Source organism: Microtus oregoni, unplaced genomic scaffold (assembly GCF_018167655.1).
Source record: "Microtus oregoni isolate MIOR12 unplaced genomic scaffold, Mior012 000013F_ref0000133, whole genome shotgun sequence".
NCBI classification, from domain to species: Eukaryota; Metazoa; Chordata; class Mammalia; order Rodentia; family Cricetidae; genus Microtus; species Microtus oregoni.
The window spans coordinates 29263551-29284489 of NW_024543072.1; the positions used below are offsets into that span (position 1 = coordinate 29263551).

The 20939-nt window shown below is 43.4% G+C and overlaps 1 protein-coding gene across 3 annotated transcripts in view; it reads right to left on the bottom strand.

The window, feature by feature from the left end:
- The window catches only part of Flnb (filamin B), a 142633-nt gene that overhangs the window by 56761 nt on the left and 64933 nt on the right, over positions 1–20939 (bottom strand). For all 3 annotated transcript variants that reach the window (XM_041662691.1, XM_041662690.1, XM_041662689.1), the window contains exons 5-18: positions 19032–19150; positions 18296–18373; positions 16634–16796; positions 15870–16067; positions 12183–12320; positions 10541–10667; positions 8772–8908; positions 7315–7508; positions 6567–6680; positions 5721–5864; positions 5347–5470; positions 4832–4992; positions 3843–3933; positions 3470–3639 (exon numbers count right to left, since the gene is read on the bottom strand). In XM_041662691.1, coding sequence (XP_041518625.1) covers positions 3470–3639; positions 3843–3933; positions 4832–4992; positions 5347–5470; positions 5721–5864; positions 6567–6680; positions 7315–7508; positions 8772–8908; positions 10541–10667; positions 12183–12320; positions 15870–16067; positions 16634–16796; positions 18296–18373; positions 19032–19150 — 1958 coding nt within the window. The remainder of the gene's footprint in view (positions 1–3469; positions 3640–3842; positions 3934–4831; positions 4993–5346; positions 5471–5720; positions 5865–6566; positions 6681–7314; positions 7509–8771; positions 8909–10540; positions 10668–12182; positions 12321–15869; positions 16068–16633; positions 16797–18295; positions 18374–19031; positions 19151–20939) is intronic.

Below are 20939 nucleotides of genomic sequence, written 5' to 3' on the forward strand. Positions count from 1 at the left end.
TACACAGAGGGTCTGGATACTGTATGTTTTTGTGTTGTCTTTAAATTGTTTGATGGCTGAGGAAGGAGCAAAAGCTGCTAAAAGATATTTGATTATAAATGCTGCTGGGTTAATCCAACATATGTATATTTTGAAAATGCTTTGACTTAAAAATTTAAGTAAAAAGGTATGTTAATTTGGAGAAGAGGTTTTTGCTTTTGTTTCCAAAGGAAATGAGAGGCTGTGGATTCATTCTGGACTAAGAAAAATCAGGTTTGATCAAGGAAGACCCCCTGAAGAATCTCCAGTAGGAGCAGAGTCCAGACGTTCCAACATTTCAGAGGACCTCTGTTGGAGTTTCCTCTGAGTTCTGCATCCAGAACAGTTTCAAAACTGTTGGCAGAGATGATGAAGCCTCACAGAATATTCCATTTAGGACTTGACCATAAGGTTTTCTTTAGGTCCCCATAAGATTATCAGCACCCCCAATCAGCAGCAAGTATCCTGGAAAACTATGCCCACATTCCCCTCAAAAATGGATTATGGAGGGGGCTGGAGAGATGGCTCAGAGGTTAAGAGCACTGATTGCTCTTCCAGAGGTCCTGAGTTCAATTCCCAGCAACCACATGGTGGCTCACAACCATCTAAAATGAGATTTGGTGCCCTCTTCTGGCATACAAACATACATGGAAGGAATGTTGTATACATAATAAATAAATCTTAAAAAAATGGATTATGGATGTTTTTCTTTGTTTAGAAGGTTGGTTACAAGTTGTATGGATAATGATCAGGAAGAAAGCTAAACACGCAAGATTCAATTCAGAGTTCTTGTTTTGAAAAAAAAAAGGGGGAGGGGGTGCGCTGTGGGACAATGGTTTTACCCCGTAAAGATTTGTTTCTTGTATTTGTTTAATAAAATGCTGATTGGCCAGCAGCCAGGCAGGAAGCAGAGGTGGGGCAACGAGAACAGGAGAATTCTGAGAAGAAGAAAGGTTCAGTCTGCAGTCGTCAGGAAGCCAGACACAGATCAAGCAAGATGTGACTGTCTTGCTGAAAAAGGTACCAAGCCACACAGCTAACACAGACAAGTACTATGGGCTAATATAAGTTATAAGAGTTAATAAGAAGCCTGAGCTAAGGGAACACCTACAGCACTAGGTCAAGTCCTGGGGATGGGAACATGCATGCAGGACATGCTATCCTACCTTGGTGTGGAGGTTTGCATGAGAATAGTTTTCATAGGTTCATGTATTGGAATGCTTGATTCCTAGTTGGTGGATTATTCTGAAGGATTAGGAGATATGACCTTGTTGGAGGAGGTATGTCATTGGGAGTGGGCCTGGAAGTTCCAAAAGTCCATGCTAGGCCACTCTCACCTTCTCTATGCCTGTTGCCTGGGAATCAGAATGTAAGCTCTCAGCTACTACTCCAGTGCCATGTCTGCCTGCCTGCCTGAGCCTTGTTCCCAACCATGACATCATGGATTGACACTCTGAAACTGTAAGCAAGCCCCCAATTAAGACTTCCTCTGTGGGTTGCCTAGGTGATAGTTTCTTTCTACAACAATAGAACAATAAGGCACTTGGGTAGCTCACAGTTCTGGAGGAGACATGCTACATGTTTCCTTTGCCATAGGAAAAATGATGGAACTATGAGGGTTGCTCTATACAGCCTATGAGAAGGACTCCACAAAATGTCTACAACAGTAACATTAAAATCAAGACTCCACTAGGTTCCTTGGACATAACACAGCCCTGAGAGGCCTCTTAGCATACTAACAGCTCTTAAAGCTGCTCCCACCAGAGAACTATATGAACTTGACCTCAGAAGCATGCTGAAGTAAAGTGCTTCCTACTCTAGCATCACTTCAAACCTGATAAGACTTGACTTGGGCTCTTGACATGCATCTTGATTGGCAGCTGGGTGCACATAGGGCAAGGGATCTACTTTGTTTTTAGTGGGTTCAAGTCAAACCCTGACTTTCATCCTGGTACCTGCTTTTTAAAAGACTCATCCAAAAGACAAAGAATATGACAGATAGATGGAAAATGAAGCTAAGTCACAAAATGTTCAGAAGAGAATCTATGATCACCTTGGGTTCATGACCATGCTTTTTGGTACTTTCTCCCCAGGAATGCAGAGAACTTGCAGCAAAGATCTTGCCAAGCTCCCAGTCTAAGGTCCCACCAGTTCTCAGAACTATCAGTGAGAAGAAACTGAGGGCTAATAATTACTGAGTCTTCCAACAAGGGAAAAGAATACATCACCTATTAAATGTGTTCATTTTACTATTAGCAAAAAAGAACCTTTCAGTGGGATTTCTTCAAAGTACTTGGGAAGAAGAAAATCTGGAGGTAAGAGGCCACATTCCTATAATGTCGTACTCAGATCTTATCCCAGAGAATTTTCCCCATTGTCAGGGAAGTTCCAAAGAAAAGATATTATCTCTAAGGATGTGTAACCCCAAAGCAAGAAGGCTAGCCACACACACCCCATTCTTACTGTACCCCTACTTTTCCCCATTTGACTCTTGGCAGCCCCATGCTGAGAGGGCCCTGGCAGAGAAAGGCTTGAGCACTGTTTCTGACGACTGTACACTCTACTCTTGTCCTGCAAATGGCTTATTAACAAAGGGGGCTCCCTCCTTCTCAGCATGACGGCATCTCAGAGCTTACAATGACTATCTATATAACACTAAGCATGAGTATTAAAATTCAGACTTTCCTGGCAAAATATCTGCTAAGCAGACTCTGGAGGTGTGAACACGAAGCAAAAGCTTAATTCTAAGCAAATGCAAGGGGTTCAAATTTCCAGTTTTGCAAGAAAGGAGTGTGGGAAAGATGGAAGGGGGTGGGTGATGCTTGCACAACACCATAAATGCGACGTAGCAGGCAATTTTGTTATGAAAAGAATGAATTTAAAAACAACAGACATAAACTTGTATGGAAGGGTAGCTTTTAGACCCTTATGTATAAAATAACAAATCTGCCTAGACAGCAAGATTCCTCAGAATTCCTGCACTTTGAAATAGGGAGCAATTTGTGGCCCTAAATAGTGGGCTTTGGGCCTTAGGGGTTAAAAGCTGAATAGGCTCATTGAGAAAAGATCCCTCTAAAACACCTCATTAAAAAACTAAATGACGTGAAACAGCCCACAAGGGAAACTGCAGGTGAGGGACCATTTTTTTTTTTTTTTATAATTAATCAGGTTGGGAAGCAGTGAAATAGGGTGGGGGTGGGGTTGAGCATAAGAAGGTAGACTGGATAGGTTCTTTATATAAGAACTCAGTGCTTCTCTGACCAAACCCCACACTGAGGTAGAGATGTGGGGCTGCCTTCCTACTTCTCTGGGAAGCCCATAGCACCCTGGGGGCTTCTTTCCTCGCGAGAGCACACACTGTGCAGTACCACCCATGCACTGATCATTCCCATGCCGTGCACAGGGAGGGAAATGCCTGGCCAGAAAAGCAAGGGACAAGAGGGAAGCGTACCTGCTGGGTTGGGGTGTATTTAACAGTATGTGAGTAGTCGTAGTTATCGATGATGTCCAAGTCCTTCACTGCATCACCAGGAAGGAGGCTGCTGAACTGCACGTTGAGCGGTGCTTTCCCAGCCCCCTTGGTATACACGGTGAAGTGGGTTGGCTTCCCATTTTCCACACCTGGAAGGACACAGGGAAGGGGGAGACAGAGGCCGGAGAGGTTTCACTTTTAGAACCAGTCTGACAGGCTCAACAGCACCGCTCCTCAGCAGGAGCCAGGGACACATTGTTCCTGCCACATCAGAGCCCTTCACTGAAGAGAAGTCCCTCGAGGTCTAGACAGTGTAGAGAGATGAAGGCAGCCTTACCCATCACAGTCTTACCTGCTTGACTCAACCCCGGACCTTCTGCCTTCACTTTGCTGGCATCGTGGGAAGGGTCAACTTTGACTCTGAAAGGGCTGGCAGGGATTTCCTGAAGCAAAGACACGTCTGAGAAAGGAGGCCCCTAGGGAATCTTCAGAGCTTTACCTTCTGCCCAAACACAATGGACAAAGGCTGCCCTAATGCCCACTTTAACAAGTGATGAGAAACTTCCATTATTGTAGGTGAAGTCTGCACACACAGGTGCGCATCTGGAACCCTAATAGCAAAAACACCCCTGGGTCTTTAACACCAGATGTTGGGGGCTAAGGATAAAAAAAAATACTACTCAAAATAAAGTAAAAGCCAACATAATACAGGGTTAGGAGGTAGGAAATGTCCTCCAGGGAGAGCTGTGGGTGGAGATGTGAGGGCTTCAAGGAAGTAATCAGAAACAGAGTGAGCACAATTCTTCAAAAAGAATTTACAGGCTGTCAGAATAAAAGAATAAATTAATTAGACCACGTCGACTTAAGATCATTAACTTGAGGCACAGGCTATTCTCCCGAGCTTCCGAATTTTTAGACAGTTTTAAGTTTGAGCAGTAGAATTTCAAAATGCCTAGTTTCAGAGTGCTCCTTACAGGACCACCATGATCATTTCAAAAAGCTTTTGCTATAAAAGCATAAGGGCAGAGACCAGAGTTATTACTGCGAAAAGGTCAAGGTGGGGCACATCTAGAAGTTGCTTAACTCTTCAATCAAAAGGTTGGTGAATGTTTTTAACAAGTCAGTTTCTGCTTAGAGTCCTACTTTTAACCACTGAGAGAGAAAAAAGTGAGAATTTAGCTTAGCCTCCTCCTACCCCCTTTTCTGGTTTTAAGAAAATAGAGAAATTGAACACAGCTCTCAAAACATCTCTCTCAGCTGGTATCTCAGGGGATACGTACACAGGTGGCCTAAAAGTGCAGGGCTCACCCTTCTCTGGGCCTCTCAGGCCCTAACACATACCTGAGATGCAAAGAGAACCTTGATGGTGTACCGTCCAGCAGCAGGGGGCACGTATTTGACTGTAAATGTGTCATTGACGTTGTGAATAATGTCGAAATCCACGTCTTCCTCATCCTCACTTAGCACGCGGGCATCACACTTAATGCCAACACTGACATCACCTAAGACAGACATGCTCAGTGAGTGCCAGCTTACAGGCAGCAGCATGCCTTAGACAATCACTTCCTCCAGCCCGGGTTAACACCCCACAAGAGCCAACTCAAGAAAGGGAAGGTGATAAATCAGCGTTTTTGGAAAAGAATGCACTAAGATAATTACCAAGCAACGAACAAAGCTCATGGGTAAACAACCGCATACTAAAAGGGGCTACTTCCTAGTTCAAAGTTCACTGCCCTCCAAATGTTGTAAGGATGTTCTTCTCAAGGAATGATAATGACGGGGGGGGGGGGGGGGGGGGGGGGGGGAGACGGGACGAAGGGGACGAAGGGGACGAAGGGGACGAAGTCTGATCTCACCTTCCCCAGCCTCTGTACAATCCACGGTGAAGTGCGTAGGCTCATTAGCCTTCAGACCACTTCTCTCCACACCTGGTCCAAACACTTTGACCTTCTGGGGATGGCTCCCTTGCCCAATGTTGACCTGGAAAAGATGTGAACCTAGGAAATAAATCTATATAAAAAGTATTACTTCCCTTAGGTTCAAGCATAAGACTAGAAATGGCCGTTTTGTCAATCTAGAGTATTTTGCCCCGTCAGCCCAAGTCTCTTTTCAAGTCCTATCCAGAATGGGTTCTTTCTATACATCTGCCTTAGCCATCTACTACACAAGGCCCAGACTCAATATACAGCCAGGTTTTTTCCATACAATTAGAATAGACTTCACAACCTACCCTGTAGGGGCTGTGTGGTATGTTCACACCTCCCCAGATCACAGCTATGGTGTGCTTGATGGCTTTAACTGGGGTGTATGAGCAGGCAAATGTGCCGTCCATCTGATTCTTCACCTGGATGTCAATGGGCTGGCCTTCCCCGTCCTGCAAAAGAGCCAGTCAAAACCTGAGCAAAGGTGGTCCCCACAATGTCTCCACCAAAAAGCGACCTCCGTGGCTTCTAGGGGTGGCCAAAATACTATCAACTTATAATCATACAGCAACCACAGCATGCTATATACTCCCTATACACAGGCTATAGGTAACAACAAACAAAACCAAATATTCCCACAAATAAAACAGGTCTCACTAGCTTACTCAGGATGATTTTAATGTCCTACCATGGACCTCCCAATTACTAGGAATCAGGTACACATTGCTGTGCCTAATTTCATTTATTTACTTGTAATTACTAAGAGTAAATGCTATAATCTCCCAGCCTAAAGCCAGTGCCATTTAGCATATAATTTCAATTCTTGAGTTTAAGTCCTTTGGCTAATTTTAAATAACTCAGATAAGCATAATCTGAATTTTGTTCACAACCCTATTAGAAATCAAGTAGACTAAGACAAACTGAAAGATATTACAGAGAAATCTTAAACAAACAATCCTTCTTTTTATAGATCATGAATCACAAGTATGAAAAATGTCCCACATTATGTTAGTCCCACGTAGTCCTCGTATTGTACTGTAGGACACTATTATTACTCTCAGTGTGTGGATAAGAAAGCCGAGGACCAGATGCACTGAGCCCTTGACATTACACCTTCCACCTGACAAGTGCATGTGGCCCCCCTAGAAACTTACCTGAGCCATTATCTTTAAGGGAGCTTTTCCAGCATCCTTAGGATCCACAATGAACTCGGCTGGGTTGTTGACAATGCAACCAGACTTCTCCAAACCAGGCCCATATGCTTGGACCTGAGGTAAAAACCAAATAATGTTTCTTCCCCCGGGTCAAAGGATGGGATGGAGAGGGGAGTACACAAAATGCCTGGTGCTTAATTGAGCATTGCTATAGGATGTAAAATGCCAAAGAAAGCTGTAACTTAAAAATAAATACCACTAGTAGATGTTCACGAAGGAGAAAATACTCTAAAACAAAATCCGAACTAACCCAGACTCTCTGCCTTTACTCTGAAATGAGAGAAAGAGCTTTTGTATCTGGGGCAGATCTTTAGCTGTGGCTGGCTTCAAGTTTCCCACTTTGAGGAAACACTGAGGGTTGCAGTCACCACAAGCAAAGAACTAACCATGGGCCCAAGAGTGCAACAAATTAGCTCATTGATGATACTCTATGGATAGCTGGCCAATAGCCATTGTAAGTGGCAAGTGGAGCCTCTTCCACTTAACAGGCGTATCGTTGAATTTTCCCAGAAGCTCTGGGAGCAGACACTACCATTCCTAGTTTATGAAGAACAATGTCAAGAGTCAGAGAGGTCCATTACTTTCCCAACATCCTGGAAGTTCTGAGAGGGCCACTTCTGCCCTAAGATCTAACCCATTGCTCTCTGCCATAGGGGAGAAGGGGCAAAAGAAGGGTGAGGGTGTTTACTAGATCCGGGTTGTAGTCTCCAGTAGCAGGGTGGATGAAAGCCATGTATGGGCTGTCCTTGATGTCCTCATCGTCACACATGATGTGAACGGCATATTCACCAGGTTCCTTGGGCCAGTATTTGACATCACACGATCCATCATTCTGATCATCATATTCTATCTTTGCCTGGGAGGGGCCTTCAATTGCAAACCCTGAGGGATGAAATGAAAGGGCTTTCCTGGTTACACCTGGTGAGAATTATCTATTCTATGTGCTACTACCATCTCCTTCTCTCTGCCTCCTGGAAACCAAGTAATGAGCAGAAAATGGAAATCAAGTATGTCCCTTTTCCACAAAACCAAGGTCCCTGGGTCTTGACTAGGGGTAGAAGGGTTAGACTGGATATATTTCTGGTTTTCAGGTAACATGAGGAAGGGTAGGAAAGAGACATACCTAGGGCAAGGGTACATACCAGAAAAACCCTTTTTTTGAACATAGAGCAACATATGCCAAAAGTCTTAAACCAATACTTGTTTGTCTAAACTCATTTCTAAATTTTCACATGAATGAATGAAGTGAGGTTTTGCACTCAACATTGTTTTGATATAATAATATGTTGGAAGTAACTTGAGAGCCCAAGAAGAGACTGAAATACAACAAAATTGCATAGAAGCCATGGGAAATGAAGGAATTACATCCACTCATGTGGGGCATAAGGATATAAAGATACATCTGTGTGTTTAGGAAAAAAGTCCAAGAAGAGATTAAAAGTTTAACTACTACCTTAGACTAGAAGTAAATACCAAAATGATTGCTCTATCGACCAGTGGAAATTATATGTAATTTCTTATTTTTCCCTCTTTTGCTTATTGTTATACCGAAAACAGGGGCCAGTAAACTATAGCTCACTGGTCAAAATTTCTATATAAAGAGTTTTACAGGAATATAGGCATACTTCCTCACGTATGTATTTTCTTGATGACTGCTTTAAAACCACAATGGCAAAGTCAGATAATTGTGATAGAGATCATGTAGCATGTAAGGTAAAAATACTGGGCATGTGGTGCTTTCTAGAAAAAGTTTGTTGGCTTCTAATCCATAATGATCATGTGTTTTGTCAGGCAACCACTTAAAATATATTCAGTTATGCTCCAAATAATATATTTACTTTTTCAAATTTCAGCAAAATTAACCAAGTCATTTATTTAAGGGTCAATCACCAATTCTTACCTACGATGTTTTATGTACTGTTTAGCATACCACCTACCCCCACTTAGGGAACTGATCAGTAAAGCAATCACTATTATCACAGGCATTGGACAACTGAAAGCAAAAAGGAAAATAAGAACTAGAATTCCACAGCATCCAGAAGGCTTTGTATAGTCAGGAGGCCAGGAGATCACACGAAGCTCCAACACTAGGTACTGTGTTGTCCTTAGCCTTACAGAAATGGTTGGGTAGTTGCCTCCACTTACCCAGAGTCCCAACCTCAGAACCAATGGACTCCACCACGAAGTCAGCTGATCGGCCAACAATGCCACCATGAAGACCAGGGCCCCAGGCACGGACTTTCTGCATGCCTGCTTCAGGGCCAACTTGAACTTCAAAGGGGCTAGAAGGGAGGGAACAGAAGAAGCATTGAGAAAGAGCATAAAAAGGGATTGCTTAACACCATTCTTTCTACTTGCCTTATCTTCTGCAGGGAGGCTGAAACTCTAGGCAAGTTCCTGCCTCCACACTGGTTGCCCCCACAGCCATTGTTACGTCAACAATATAATGCAATGTGGATGCTTCAGGAGCTGGGGGGCACTGGGCTGTCACTCAAGCAACACATCTGTTCTAGTTTGCTCATCAGTGTGTGACCTTAGGTATGCAGGGCCCTCTAGAGTGTAAACCTCAAAGATTAAGACTATTCACACTTCTCTTTTCCCACATATGCTATAACCAAACCAAACCAAACCAAAAACAAAACAACAAAAACAACAAAAAACCCAAACTAGTATGAATAGGTTTTAACTCATTCATACATGACCAAATATGCTTTAATTTTGGCAAGGGAAGTTATTTGCAATAAGCGTGTCCAGACACTGAAAACCCTATATAAGAGTTCCCCTTATCCTTAGTTTTATTTTCTTAAGTTTCAATGTGGTTTGCAATATGTATCATTTTGAGATTGATAGTGCTTTGCCTTGATGCCTACATTATATTTTTTTTTAACTTTGTCTCATCATATAGGCATGATGTCATCTAACAACACAAGAAGGGTAAGTCCAGTACAATATGGTAGTTTTTATTTTTGATTTATTTAATTTTGTTTTGACACAGGGTTTCTTTATGTAGTGCTGGCTGTCCTGGAACTTGCTCTGTAGACCAGATTGACCTCAAACTCACGGAACTCCACCTGCCCCCGTCTCCTGGGTGCTAGTATTAAAGGCATGCATCTCCACTGTCTGGCAATGGCATGCTTATGTTAAGACAATATTCATGTGCCTTTCATTTCATTTCACCACCACCATTATCAGTCTCGCATTGTGTCTATTTTATAAATTAAACCTTTCCATGGGTGTGCATGTGTAGAGGCAAACAAAACAAAACAAAACCCACCAGCACATGACACGGTCTGGGGTGGGTTTCAGGCATATATTCCTGGTTTTAGAAGGCAACCTTTGTAGATTAAGAGAGAACTACTATAATGTTCAAGTATTTCTCAAGACAAAATGCAATCAGACTCTAAATTGCCCTCGGGAGAGCAGCAAAGCCCAAGGGTCCAGAAAGGAAAACTGCTATAGCCCCAGGCAAAGCTGTGGCCAGGGTCCCTTGCCTCTGATGGCATTCATGTAGATGGTTTTAATGTAAACCATAGCAGACTGTGCCCCTGCGGCACTCGTGAACAGAGGCATTCATTGAAAAGGAGAGCCTCGGTTTATACAAGGCTGTATAGACACACAGCCCATTTGCTCTCTATTACAGCTCTTTCTGGTTTCCCTGCCTCCCACCAGGCGCAAACCACCAGCATTTGATTTAAAGCAGGGCAGCTGAAACCACAGTGACTTTGTGCTGCTTTTGAGAATAAGCCAAGTGTCTGTGCTGCTCCGAAAAGGGGAGGGGCAGGATGGGGGTGGAAAGCTTTTAACAAAGCAGATCTCTCTTCCCTCTGGCAGCCCGGGAAGAGCAGCAGGCTCCTGTGAGCCTGTCACAGGCCGATTATACCTCTAAGCGAGGCACATCTCCAACCTAGACTCACCTCTTCGGAATGTGGTGTCCCCCCCAAGTAATTGCAATGCTGTATTTCCCTGGTGTGCTAGGGTAGTACTCAAATGAGTAGACCCCATCCAGAAAGCCCTTCTGCTTGACGAGCTCCTCCAGTCCCTCTGTAGAAAGAAAATACACAGCCTTTGCAGTATAACCTCTAGGCTTAAAGGAAACCATCCACAAAACCTAGGTGACCTACAAAACTTCAACTCTGAATGTGAGGTTTCCCCCTCCCCCACCAAACCTGGGAGAGGGTTCCAAAACTAAAAGCAGACTCATCTCAGCTTCCAAGGGGGAAGAAATGGGATGACTTCCCAGCTCACTTGCTTCAAAAGCTCTCAGTAGAGGCTGAGGTCCTAAACCAGCTGCATTGTTTGCTGTGTCTCAGAATTTCTCAATAGTTCTAGCTACCTTCCGGCTACCATCCCACCCCTCCAACACTGGAAACGGAGGCCATCTTTATGATGACTTGTCTTGGACTAAGCACCTGTGTATTGTTTCCTGGCCAACAAAGGAAGAGAGTCCTTACGAGTGATCTATGAGAAGATGGGTTTTAGGTTCTATACACCATTTCAGATCCAGCCATCAGGTAGAAACTTGTTTTATGTTGAGGTTTGGCCGGAAAAGTCAAGCAGTCAAGAAAGTCTCCAAGGTCAGAAAAGAATACCTCTTTGGTTCCTGTGGCAACAAGCTGAGTGGGTGCGGGGGGCTGGGAATGGGTGGAGGGACAGCCCCAGAGCTACTTGGCTCTAGGTCTAGGCAGTCTAGAGCCCTGGCTGCCCTTGGGGCATATCTTTCCCCAAAGCTTTGAGCTGAGACCACATAGGAACTTTTTGGACTCAGAACTAATACTGATACAGAGGACAAAGGGAACCGTGATGCAGGGCTTGCAGGACTCTACAAGCCTTAGAAGGAAAAGCATGAAGCGCTGTTTCACCTGTTACTAGGACTTCTGAGCTGCCCCTCTGTCCTAGAGAAGACACCAGACAGAGGAGTGCTGACCCCATGTCTATTCTCTCTGTCACTAAAGGAGAAAGACTAGGGCACTGGGGAAACATGGCCTCTGCCAAAGGCTTTTACCTACACAGAAAACCATCCTAGGGTGTTTTATTCTTCTATAAACACTGATCATACTAACATAGTAACTGACATAGATTCATAGTCTATAAAACATAACCTGGGCTGGAGAAATCATGGCTTTGAACACTGTGATTGGATTCCAGAATGTCACTCTGTGCAAGGACTTTACACCTAGATCTTTCCAGAGAGAGAGAGAGAGAGAGAGAGAGAGAGAGAGAGAGAGAGAGAGAGAGAGAAAGGCAGGGCAGGAAGGAGCGCTAGAGTACTGTCCCCAAAGCAACATTTCTCCAATTCCCTTACAGCATCACTTTCTATCCCAGAGGTTTTTAGAATGGAAGGCTGTCAAACCACCCACTGGTTGTATCTACCCATATCCAGGACAGATGTTACTAATCAATCACTGCTCCCTCCTCCAAAGAGCACAGATAGGACTTAGATCTTTGTCATAGCTCTCTGGGAGATCAATCAGGACCACCGTGGGACGTAATTCATACACCGTGGCTGAAAAATTAGCTAAGATTTTATCTGGCATGGGGAAAGAAAGGAGTACTTACTAGGGCCCTTCACAGTTACACCAAGCTCCCCGCTTCCAGCAGCTTTGGTGTCCACCTTAAAGTCTGCAGTCTCCCGGATCCGGACACCTTTGGGTTGCAGGCCTCGGCCACTGGCCCGGCAGGCATTTGGATTGCAGGCTGCAAGCAGAGTTTTAACATCAGTTCAACCTTTTAATATTTGGTAAAAGAAAAGAAAAGTAAGGCTACTTGGGGCCACTTGCCAAGAAAATGTTTGCTTTGCACAAAGAGCATCCGGTAGTTGCCCAAGACCAGGGGTCCCACTCAGGAAGTGCACCAGCTAGCAAAGAAGGACACAGCATGACTTTGTGCAGTCTCACCAAACAAGGGCTGGGCAAAAGTTATTTTGGCAACATTCAACAGGAAAGTACCGTGCTCCTGGTACTGGCTTTTGGCCTTTTATGAGCAGGAAGGTATTAAGACTGAGAACTGAGCGTTGTCCAAACCCCACTGCCACACTCAAGGGCCCACTAACTGGGGAAAATTATATTTTTTCAAGTCTACTCTGAAAATGCAATGCTTGAAATATGTCTGGGTTCTAAAGCCTGGGTCAGCCATCTCTGAAGACCTGGACATGACTGTTGTCTTGTATGTGAACAGTCAGGCAGAAAGCTGAAATCGTGCTCTCAAAGACGGCTATGACAAACCTCTGGGCATCTGCAAAGGCAAGCCTCAGCGGAAGTGCCATTTTTGACTTGATGTCTGGTCTCCTTTAAAAACCACACACTTTAGGACTAAACTTAAGGACTACGGTGGTGACTAACATTCTTCATTTGGGGGAGCCATGAAACTACTCTTCTGTGTGGGGTCATCAGCGAGGATGTTTATAAAGACACATATACTTCCTAAGGATCCTCTGCCCAGCATACGCAACCTCTTCCTTCAGTGGAAATGGAAAATTGACGGGCACAATGTCCTATTGTCCATGAATTGGCTTTTCCTCTCCAAATCTCACATTGCACATGACAGCCCTTTATGCACAGGTATCAACAGTGGAAGGAAGCAAGTTTCTTTATTAGACACATCCTTCCTCTTGGTTATATGGCAAGCCATTGCTTGCCGGAGAGGCACACAGACATTCTTGCAGTTAGAGATCATGTTAGATGGTTATGGATGAACATAGTTTATGGTGGTGGTACTTAATGGCCAGTAACATTGGTTTTCCACTGTTAAAGATACGGAAGTATGAACGTGTGCACTGAAGGGCCCCGCACATGCTCTACCACTGAGTCCTTTTTTACTTTTTATTTCAAGGCAGGGTCTCACTAAGTTGTTTTCCTGTGACCAAGTTGGCTTTGAACTTGCGATTCTTCTGTCTCGGCCTCCCAACTGACTAAGATTATAGGCCTGTAGCACCAGGCCTGGCTAAAGCATCTTTTAATATCAAATCATCACAGAGGAAGGCAGTAAATAAGAAGAGAAAAAACAATAACAAAAAACTTACTGTCTCAGAAATGAATGAGGCAGCCCATGAATGAAAGATTAGGAAACACTAGAATGAGGAAAGCTGTCTTAAACCATCGCTTTCCTGACGGCAAAGGAATTTTGATTATAAATATCTAGGGAGAGGGTTGCATTTTCTTTGTCAAAGGGACAAAAGTTGGTCACATGGGAATAAGTCACAAGATGACAGGAATTCTGGGGGGGGGGACTAAATGTGTTCTCTCTCTCTCGGAAATATTAAACATATACAACATGGTCAACACCAAAATGCTAACAGCTCAGCTCCCATAAACACTCTGCTGAAGAATTTGAGGGAACACGCCAGATCTGCTGCCACCCTCAGCACCTCGTTCAGGCTGGGATCTGGCTAGACGAACTGTAATCACTAACACCTGTACAGGAATTTCCTGAAGTCACACACAGGACAGACTCCCCTGACACGTGCAATCAGCACGAAGAACTGGTAAAGACACCCCCACTCAACCGGCCCTTACCAAAGCAAGAGCCTCTGGCCCAGAGCTTGTAAATAGGAAGCCAGCAGCTTCAGGGTCCAGGCTGGCCCAGAGGCAGGATTCAGAAGAAGCAGCCAGGTCTGCAGGTGCAGAGATGGAGGACAGAATAGGGAGAGGCAAGTATTGGTTAGAAAAGGCAGCATAGTTGGGAAACAACAACAAAAAGTCAAAGAAACAGAGAGAGACAGAAACTCTAACACCAGGAGATAAGATACGCTACTGGCTGCAGAGGAATTTAGCAGCGTGGTTACAGGCCTGGTCAATGAACACTATGGTCCTACATATGTTTTACAGTACTAAGATCCACACTGTCCAAGCCTTAGTCACCCCACCTACAATCTGGAGTGGTAATCATACCTGAAATGCATAGACATACATGTGGGTTAATGTAGTTGAGCTGAGTGCCCAACAGCCAGAAAAAAATGCTTGGACTATAGGACCTGCTGTTGTCAAGCTTGGTCTTAGATACCACATCCAACAGACTTAGGTCTCTGCATACAGATTTGGTATCCCTTATCAAAAATGACTGGAACAAAAAGATTTTTGCTATAGTGAGATTTTAAAGGTGTTTTTGATGTTTATGTGTGTCTATATAAGTGCCTGCCACACATGTGCAGGAGCCCATGGAGGCGAGAAGAGTGAATCAGAACCCCTAGAGCTGAAGTTAGATAGGTAAGAGTCGACGGGTGTAGGTGCTGGGAAGTGAAAGCAAATCCTCTGGAAGTACAGGAAGAGCTCGTCACTACTGAACCTCAAATCCAGTACCCATTTCAGACATACTTTTAAAAAATATTTGCACGGGTCGGGAGGTGGTGGTGCACGCCTTTGATCCCAGAACTTGGGAGAGAGAAGCAAGTGGATCTACTTACAGAGTGAGTTCCACAACTATCCATGCAGAGGAACCCCATTTTGAAAAAAAAACAACAAATTACACAGATTTTGTTGATTGAGCTTCCCTTATCTGAAAACCTAAAATCTAAAATTATCTGACAATCATGTCAGTGTATACACACACACACACCAAAAAAAAAAAAAAAAAAAAAAAAAAGGATCTTGAAGCAATACAGTTTTCAGATCGGGATACTCAATCTGCGGTACAAAGTAGACTTGAAATGTTCCTTAGTGGTGTTAAGTGTTGAGTAGGTGGGACCTAAGGGAAAGAAGTTGGGTCACTGGAAATTTACTCTGTAAAGCAGTGGTTCTCAACCTGTGGGCCATGACCCCTTGGGGTTTGCATATTAGCTGTTTACATTACGATTTATGAACAATAGCAAAATTACAGCTTTAAAGCAGCAAAGACATAGTTTCATGGTTGGGTGTCACACATGAGTAAGGGTCGCAGCGTTACCAAGTTTGAGAACCACTGCTATGAAGGATCGGTGAGGGCCTAGCCCCTTCCGATCTCTTTCTTGGCTTCCTGGCTACCATGTGGTAACAGCTCTATTGCCACTTGTGCCTATCACAGCTATGCAGCAAAACCATAGGCCTATGAGGAACTGGGCCAAGAGATCATGGCCATAAACCAAATCGCTTTATCATCTACTAATGTGATCAATTTAGATATTTTGACGCAGGGAGGAAAGTTGAGGAACACAACTCGTATTAACACTGATCCTGAATTACCACTTCCTGTTGAAGGGATTCTGGCAGACAGAGGATTGAGTGAGTCCAGGTTTGTTAGTCTCTATGCCAGGTATATTTGGCCAGTACTTACCTTCCCCAACCTGCACACCAAAGGGACTCTTGGGAATGGCATCTCCAGCAAAGGAGACCTTGATCACATGGGGGCCGGGTTGCACTGGCTTGTACACACATCTATACACCTGATTTCCTCTGTCTTCCACCAGCAGCTCCACAGTGTTCTTGCCCTGAGGATCCTCCACCTCAACACCAATGTCGCCCACGCCAGCTCCTGGGAAAGAACCGCCATTCCATGAGCACATCTTCCCCTTTCAAAAGCTTGCTGCCAACCAGTGTAAACTGCAAGGCTGTACCACCGTCCTCTTTTCCACACTGTCTGTTTCCTTTTTTTAATTGAGAGAAAGCTGCCAGGTGATAGTGACACACACCTTTAATCCTCGGGAGAAAGAGGCAGGTGGATCTCTGTGAGTTCTAGGCCACCCTGGTCTAGAGAGCGAGTTACAGGACAGCCAGGGCTACACAAGAGAAACCCTAGAAAAACTAAAAGAAAATAAAGCTAACAAATCAATAACAATTTTACTCATTTGTGCTGCCCATTCCCCTAGTCTTTCATAAAACTTGTTCTCCGCATGACTGGTAAAATCTAGTGTAGACAGAAATTTGAACAGAAATTGAGAAGTCATCAGTCAGGGTCAGTAGTGAAGATACATACAAATGTAACTAATTCATGAGAAAAAGTTGTTGCTCAGTCTGAAAGACCAAAGTTTGGGTGCCCCAAGCCTTCCTGAAGATTCTGTTTGAGATCATCAATAAGACGCAAAGGTCAAACCACATTACCAGCTGTATAGATGTCAAAATAGGTGGGCTTGTTGGCAATGTTTCCTGTAGTTTCCAGCCCTGGGCCTTTTGCAATGACTTTGCTGGCATCTCCTTGGGCTTTGTCAACGTTCACTTCAAATGGGCTCTTAGAGATGTGCTGTCCTGCAAAGAGGACTGTGACCTACAAGTAACAAGAGAGATCGATGAGACAGCTACTCCCTGGCCATCAAGAGCACCACCCAACCTCGTGCTTCCATCCAGTCTTCTTTCAGCTTTCTCAGGATTGGACACCCAAAGATGGCTGGAAGCAGGAGTCCTAAAATCCCATCAAGCATATGGCTATGCCCATGCCCATGATATCAGATACACTTGGTCTTTGATTTTTTTCTGATTGTGTTTGGTAATCTCCTGGATATCTGTGCTGTCCAGCCTCTGGTTCCTGGCTATCCAGGCAGTGTCAGACATGGGTTTCCTCTTGTGGTGTGGGCCTCAAGTTAGACCAGTCATTGGTTGGTTGTTCCCACAAGTTATGTTGCACCATGACCTCAGCACATCTTACAGGGCACTCAGCCTTTCTAGCAGGGAATGCACAACCATTTATACTTAAATATCTAGGCATGGGGTTCCTTTAGTAGTGCAGACAGAGCTACTGCATTCTCAGAATAAAGTGTACCAACCCAAGATTTCAGATACAGAGTCAGATTTTTCACAGACTAAGATCATTCTCAGATCTGTGTTTGAGGCAAAGTATAATGACTTCTGTCTACAACCTTAGCGAAAAATGTCGCATCCTGGGATATTTCAAGGGACCTAGACTGAGTTTCCTATGAACCTATATTTGGTTGGAATAAACCAATTAGATCATAAATGTTCCCTTTTAAGATTTAAAAAATTTCCCCAGATTCACGATGTCCTGGAGTAAGAAGAGTCCTGGTGAATTCACAAAAGCTCAAGGCAGAAAGCAGAACCTGTCTTAAAGTCTGGGCATGATATAGGAGGATTGGCTTTGTGTACAGAAGGCTTTCTTTCAGTGGAAGACACATTCCTAGGTTACCCACTTGTTGTAGACCAGACTCTGAGCTCTTGCCCTATGGAATCATCCCAGAATTAGTCTCAAACATAGCTTGAGATGATGCTGAGGTGAAGGGTCTGGGAGCTGGATCCCAGGCATTCTCAGATGTCGAGTGAATTCTTTGCTGCTGCTAGTGAGCTGAGCTGTGTGTCGACAGGAATTAAGATCAGGATCCTCTCTAGCCAATCTCAAAGGGGGATGAGTAAGGAAGCACTCAGAACAGAAGCCACAGGTAGTCACTATAGTATCTATAGTCCAGACATACAGCTTCAATTTTTAGGTACCCATGTGGAATTAGGGAGGAAAAAATCAGGATATTACAAATAACTTCTGGGGAATTTAAATAGAGATGTACTTGTTAATACCAAGTCTGATTCATAGAGACTCTACCATTTTTCCCAAATGAGCATGAACAATCTAGTAACTAGTAGTTAATTTAAGTCACTCCTACAGCTTTTGCCTAGAATGTGAGAGATCCTGCATTCCACACCCAGACTTGTTAAAAACACCTGCCAACAAGACCATTCCTCTTTCTACGATCTCTATCTTTAATATATAACAATACAAGCCCAATGACCAGACCATGCTATGGCCGTGCCGTATCTTACTTTGTGCAGCCCAGTGACCTTGGGTAGATACTCCACAGAGTATGTCTTGTTCTTGTCACTGTCGGGGGTCACGCGTGCCTAGAAGAGAAGATGATTAGCAGTTAGAGAAGAAGCGAGGTATGAGTAAGTCATGTGTTGTGAGGCCATTTCTGTCCCCCAAGAGGTATTAGCAAAGAGGTAACAACAAAAGGGGGGTGGGTGGGATGAAACTACCTAGAAAAAGCTAGGACTCTCTCTAGGGACTGGCCATCAAGGACCGAGAAAACACAAAGTAGATTTCCTTGATCACCTATTAGTTTGGTGATTATTATTAGCTTAGGAGATACAAGAACCAGTTTTATGAGCCAAAAATAAAACAGTAAGTTGGGCAGAGACCCTGCTTCAGAGGGGAAGCCAGACAATGTGTTGGTATATTTACTAGTTCAGATTGTGTTGTGACAGGAGTGAGATCTAGACCTAAGAAAATATGATACACTCAGGTCCTGGCTAACAGATGATTAGTAGAGGAAAATCAGGACACCTCAATTAACAAGCCTTGTGACTCATCCAAAGTATCTTTTACTTTATTAAACACTGTGTTCTTGTAAATCAATGTATATTGCAAGAGTTCTTGGGCAAGTTACTTTATCTATGGCAAGCCTCAGGATCTTTCTGGTAACATTTTGGTGGAGAGCTATGAGGACATGAAGATACAGTCTCTGTTCTTGATAAGGTCCAATATCCTTCAGCATCATACCTCTTCTTTGTTTCCTTCTGGGTCCTCAACAAACACCATCACATCTCCCTGCCCGGCACTGATGGTATCTACAGTGAACTTGGCTGGCTGCTTCACCATGTTTCCAGTGGGTTCGATTCCTGTCATGAAATTAGACAGTAATTATTGAGTTGACCTATTCTTTCACACAAACCATCACCCACTATGTCTTGTCTTTTCTTCATGTTACCTAACCAATATCCAATTCTAGAATATTCAGGAGTTTCAGGTAGCGGCACATACAACAATGAAAACATACATTAGGTGGTAGCTAGCAGCAGGGTCTGCCTTTGAGAAGTCATACAGGAGAAGGAAAGGTACACTTTTTTTTTTTAAACAACACTGTATATACTTTTAAAAAATTGTATCTGGTTATTATTTGTAATTAGAATTTTCAATTTTAAGACAGCTAAGCAAAATTAGCTTGATTCAAAGACAAATATCACATATCTTCTGTCATATGTGGATTTCAGGTGTAGACATAAATGGTATAAAAATAGACATAAGACCCTGTGGGAGAAAATGTCTTCGGAAGAAAAGAAAAGGGTAATGGGGGTAAAGAAAGACAAATACTGTGTATTTTCTTTAATACCTAGTTATTAAAAAGTTACTTGAGGTGGCTAGAGAGATGGCTTAGCTGTTATGAGTACTTGCTACTGTTGCAAAGGACTTGGGTTCCATTCCCAGAACCCACACAGTGGTTAACAACAACTTATAACTCCAGTTCCAAAAAGATCTGAAGATCACTTCTGACTTTCTTGGGCACCAGGATTTGGGGGAGGAGGACCAGTGGGGAGAGGGGAGAAAGGGAAGGGCAATGCAGGGGAGAATATGAGCAAAGAATGATGATTTATTTACATGTATGAAAATGATACAAAGAGAGGCTGGAGCTAAAGCTTGGTTGGTACATTGCTTGTACAAAGTCCTGGGCTCGATCCCCAGTGCCACCAGGCAACACAGCAAGTCTAACTCCCAGCCTGGGCTACAAGAGACCCTACTGAAAGAAAAAAAGAAAGAAAGAAGGAAGGAAGGAAGGAAGGAAGGAAGGAAAAAAGCTAATATTCTGTATTAATTAATTAATTTAAAAATAGATAATTGAGCAATAAAGAAAGCACAAATAGAGAAAATTCAGGAAATGGAAAATCTGGGTAAGCGAACAGGAACTACAGATACAAACATCCCCAACAGAATTCAAGAGGTGGAAGAGAGAATCTCTGGCATTAAAGATACAGTGGAAGAAAGTCAAAGAAAATGTTAAAGCTAAAAAATCAACACAAAACATCCAGAAAATCTGGGACACCATGAAAAGACCAGACTTAAGGGTAATAGGAAGAGAAGGAGAAGAATCCAAGCTCAAATCCTAGAAAATATGTTTAACAAAATCATAGAAGAAAATTTCCCTAAAGAAGGACATGCCTATAAAGGTACAAGAAGCTTACAGAATGCCAAATAGATTGGATCAGAAAAGAAAGCCCTCATGTCATATAAGAATCAAAACACTAAATAAACAGAACAAAGAAGGATTATTAAAAGCTGCAAGGGAAAAAGGTCAAGTAACATATAAAGGCAGACTTATAAGAAGTACACTTCAGCCGAGCGGTGGTGGCGCATGCCTTTAATCCCAGCACTCGGGAGGCAGAGGCAGGTGGATGTCTGTGAGTTCGAGGCCAGCCTGGTCTAGAAGAGCTAGTTCTAGGACAGGAACCAAAAAGCTACAGTCTCAAAAAAGTAAAAAAAAAAAAAAAAAAAAGAAGTACACTTGATTTCTTAATGGAGACTATAAAAGCCAGAAGGGTTTGGAAGATGTCTTGCAGACTCTAAGAGACCAGCCCAGACAAATATACCCAGCAAAACTTTTAATCACCTTGGAGAAAATAAGGTATTTCATGA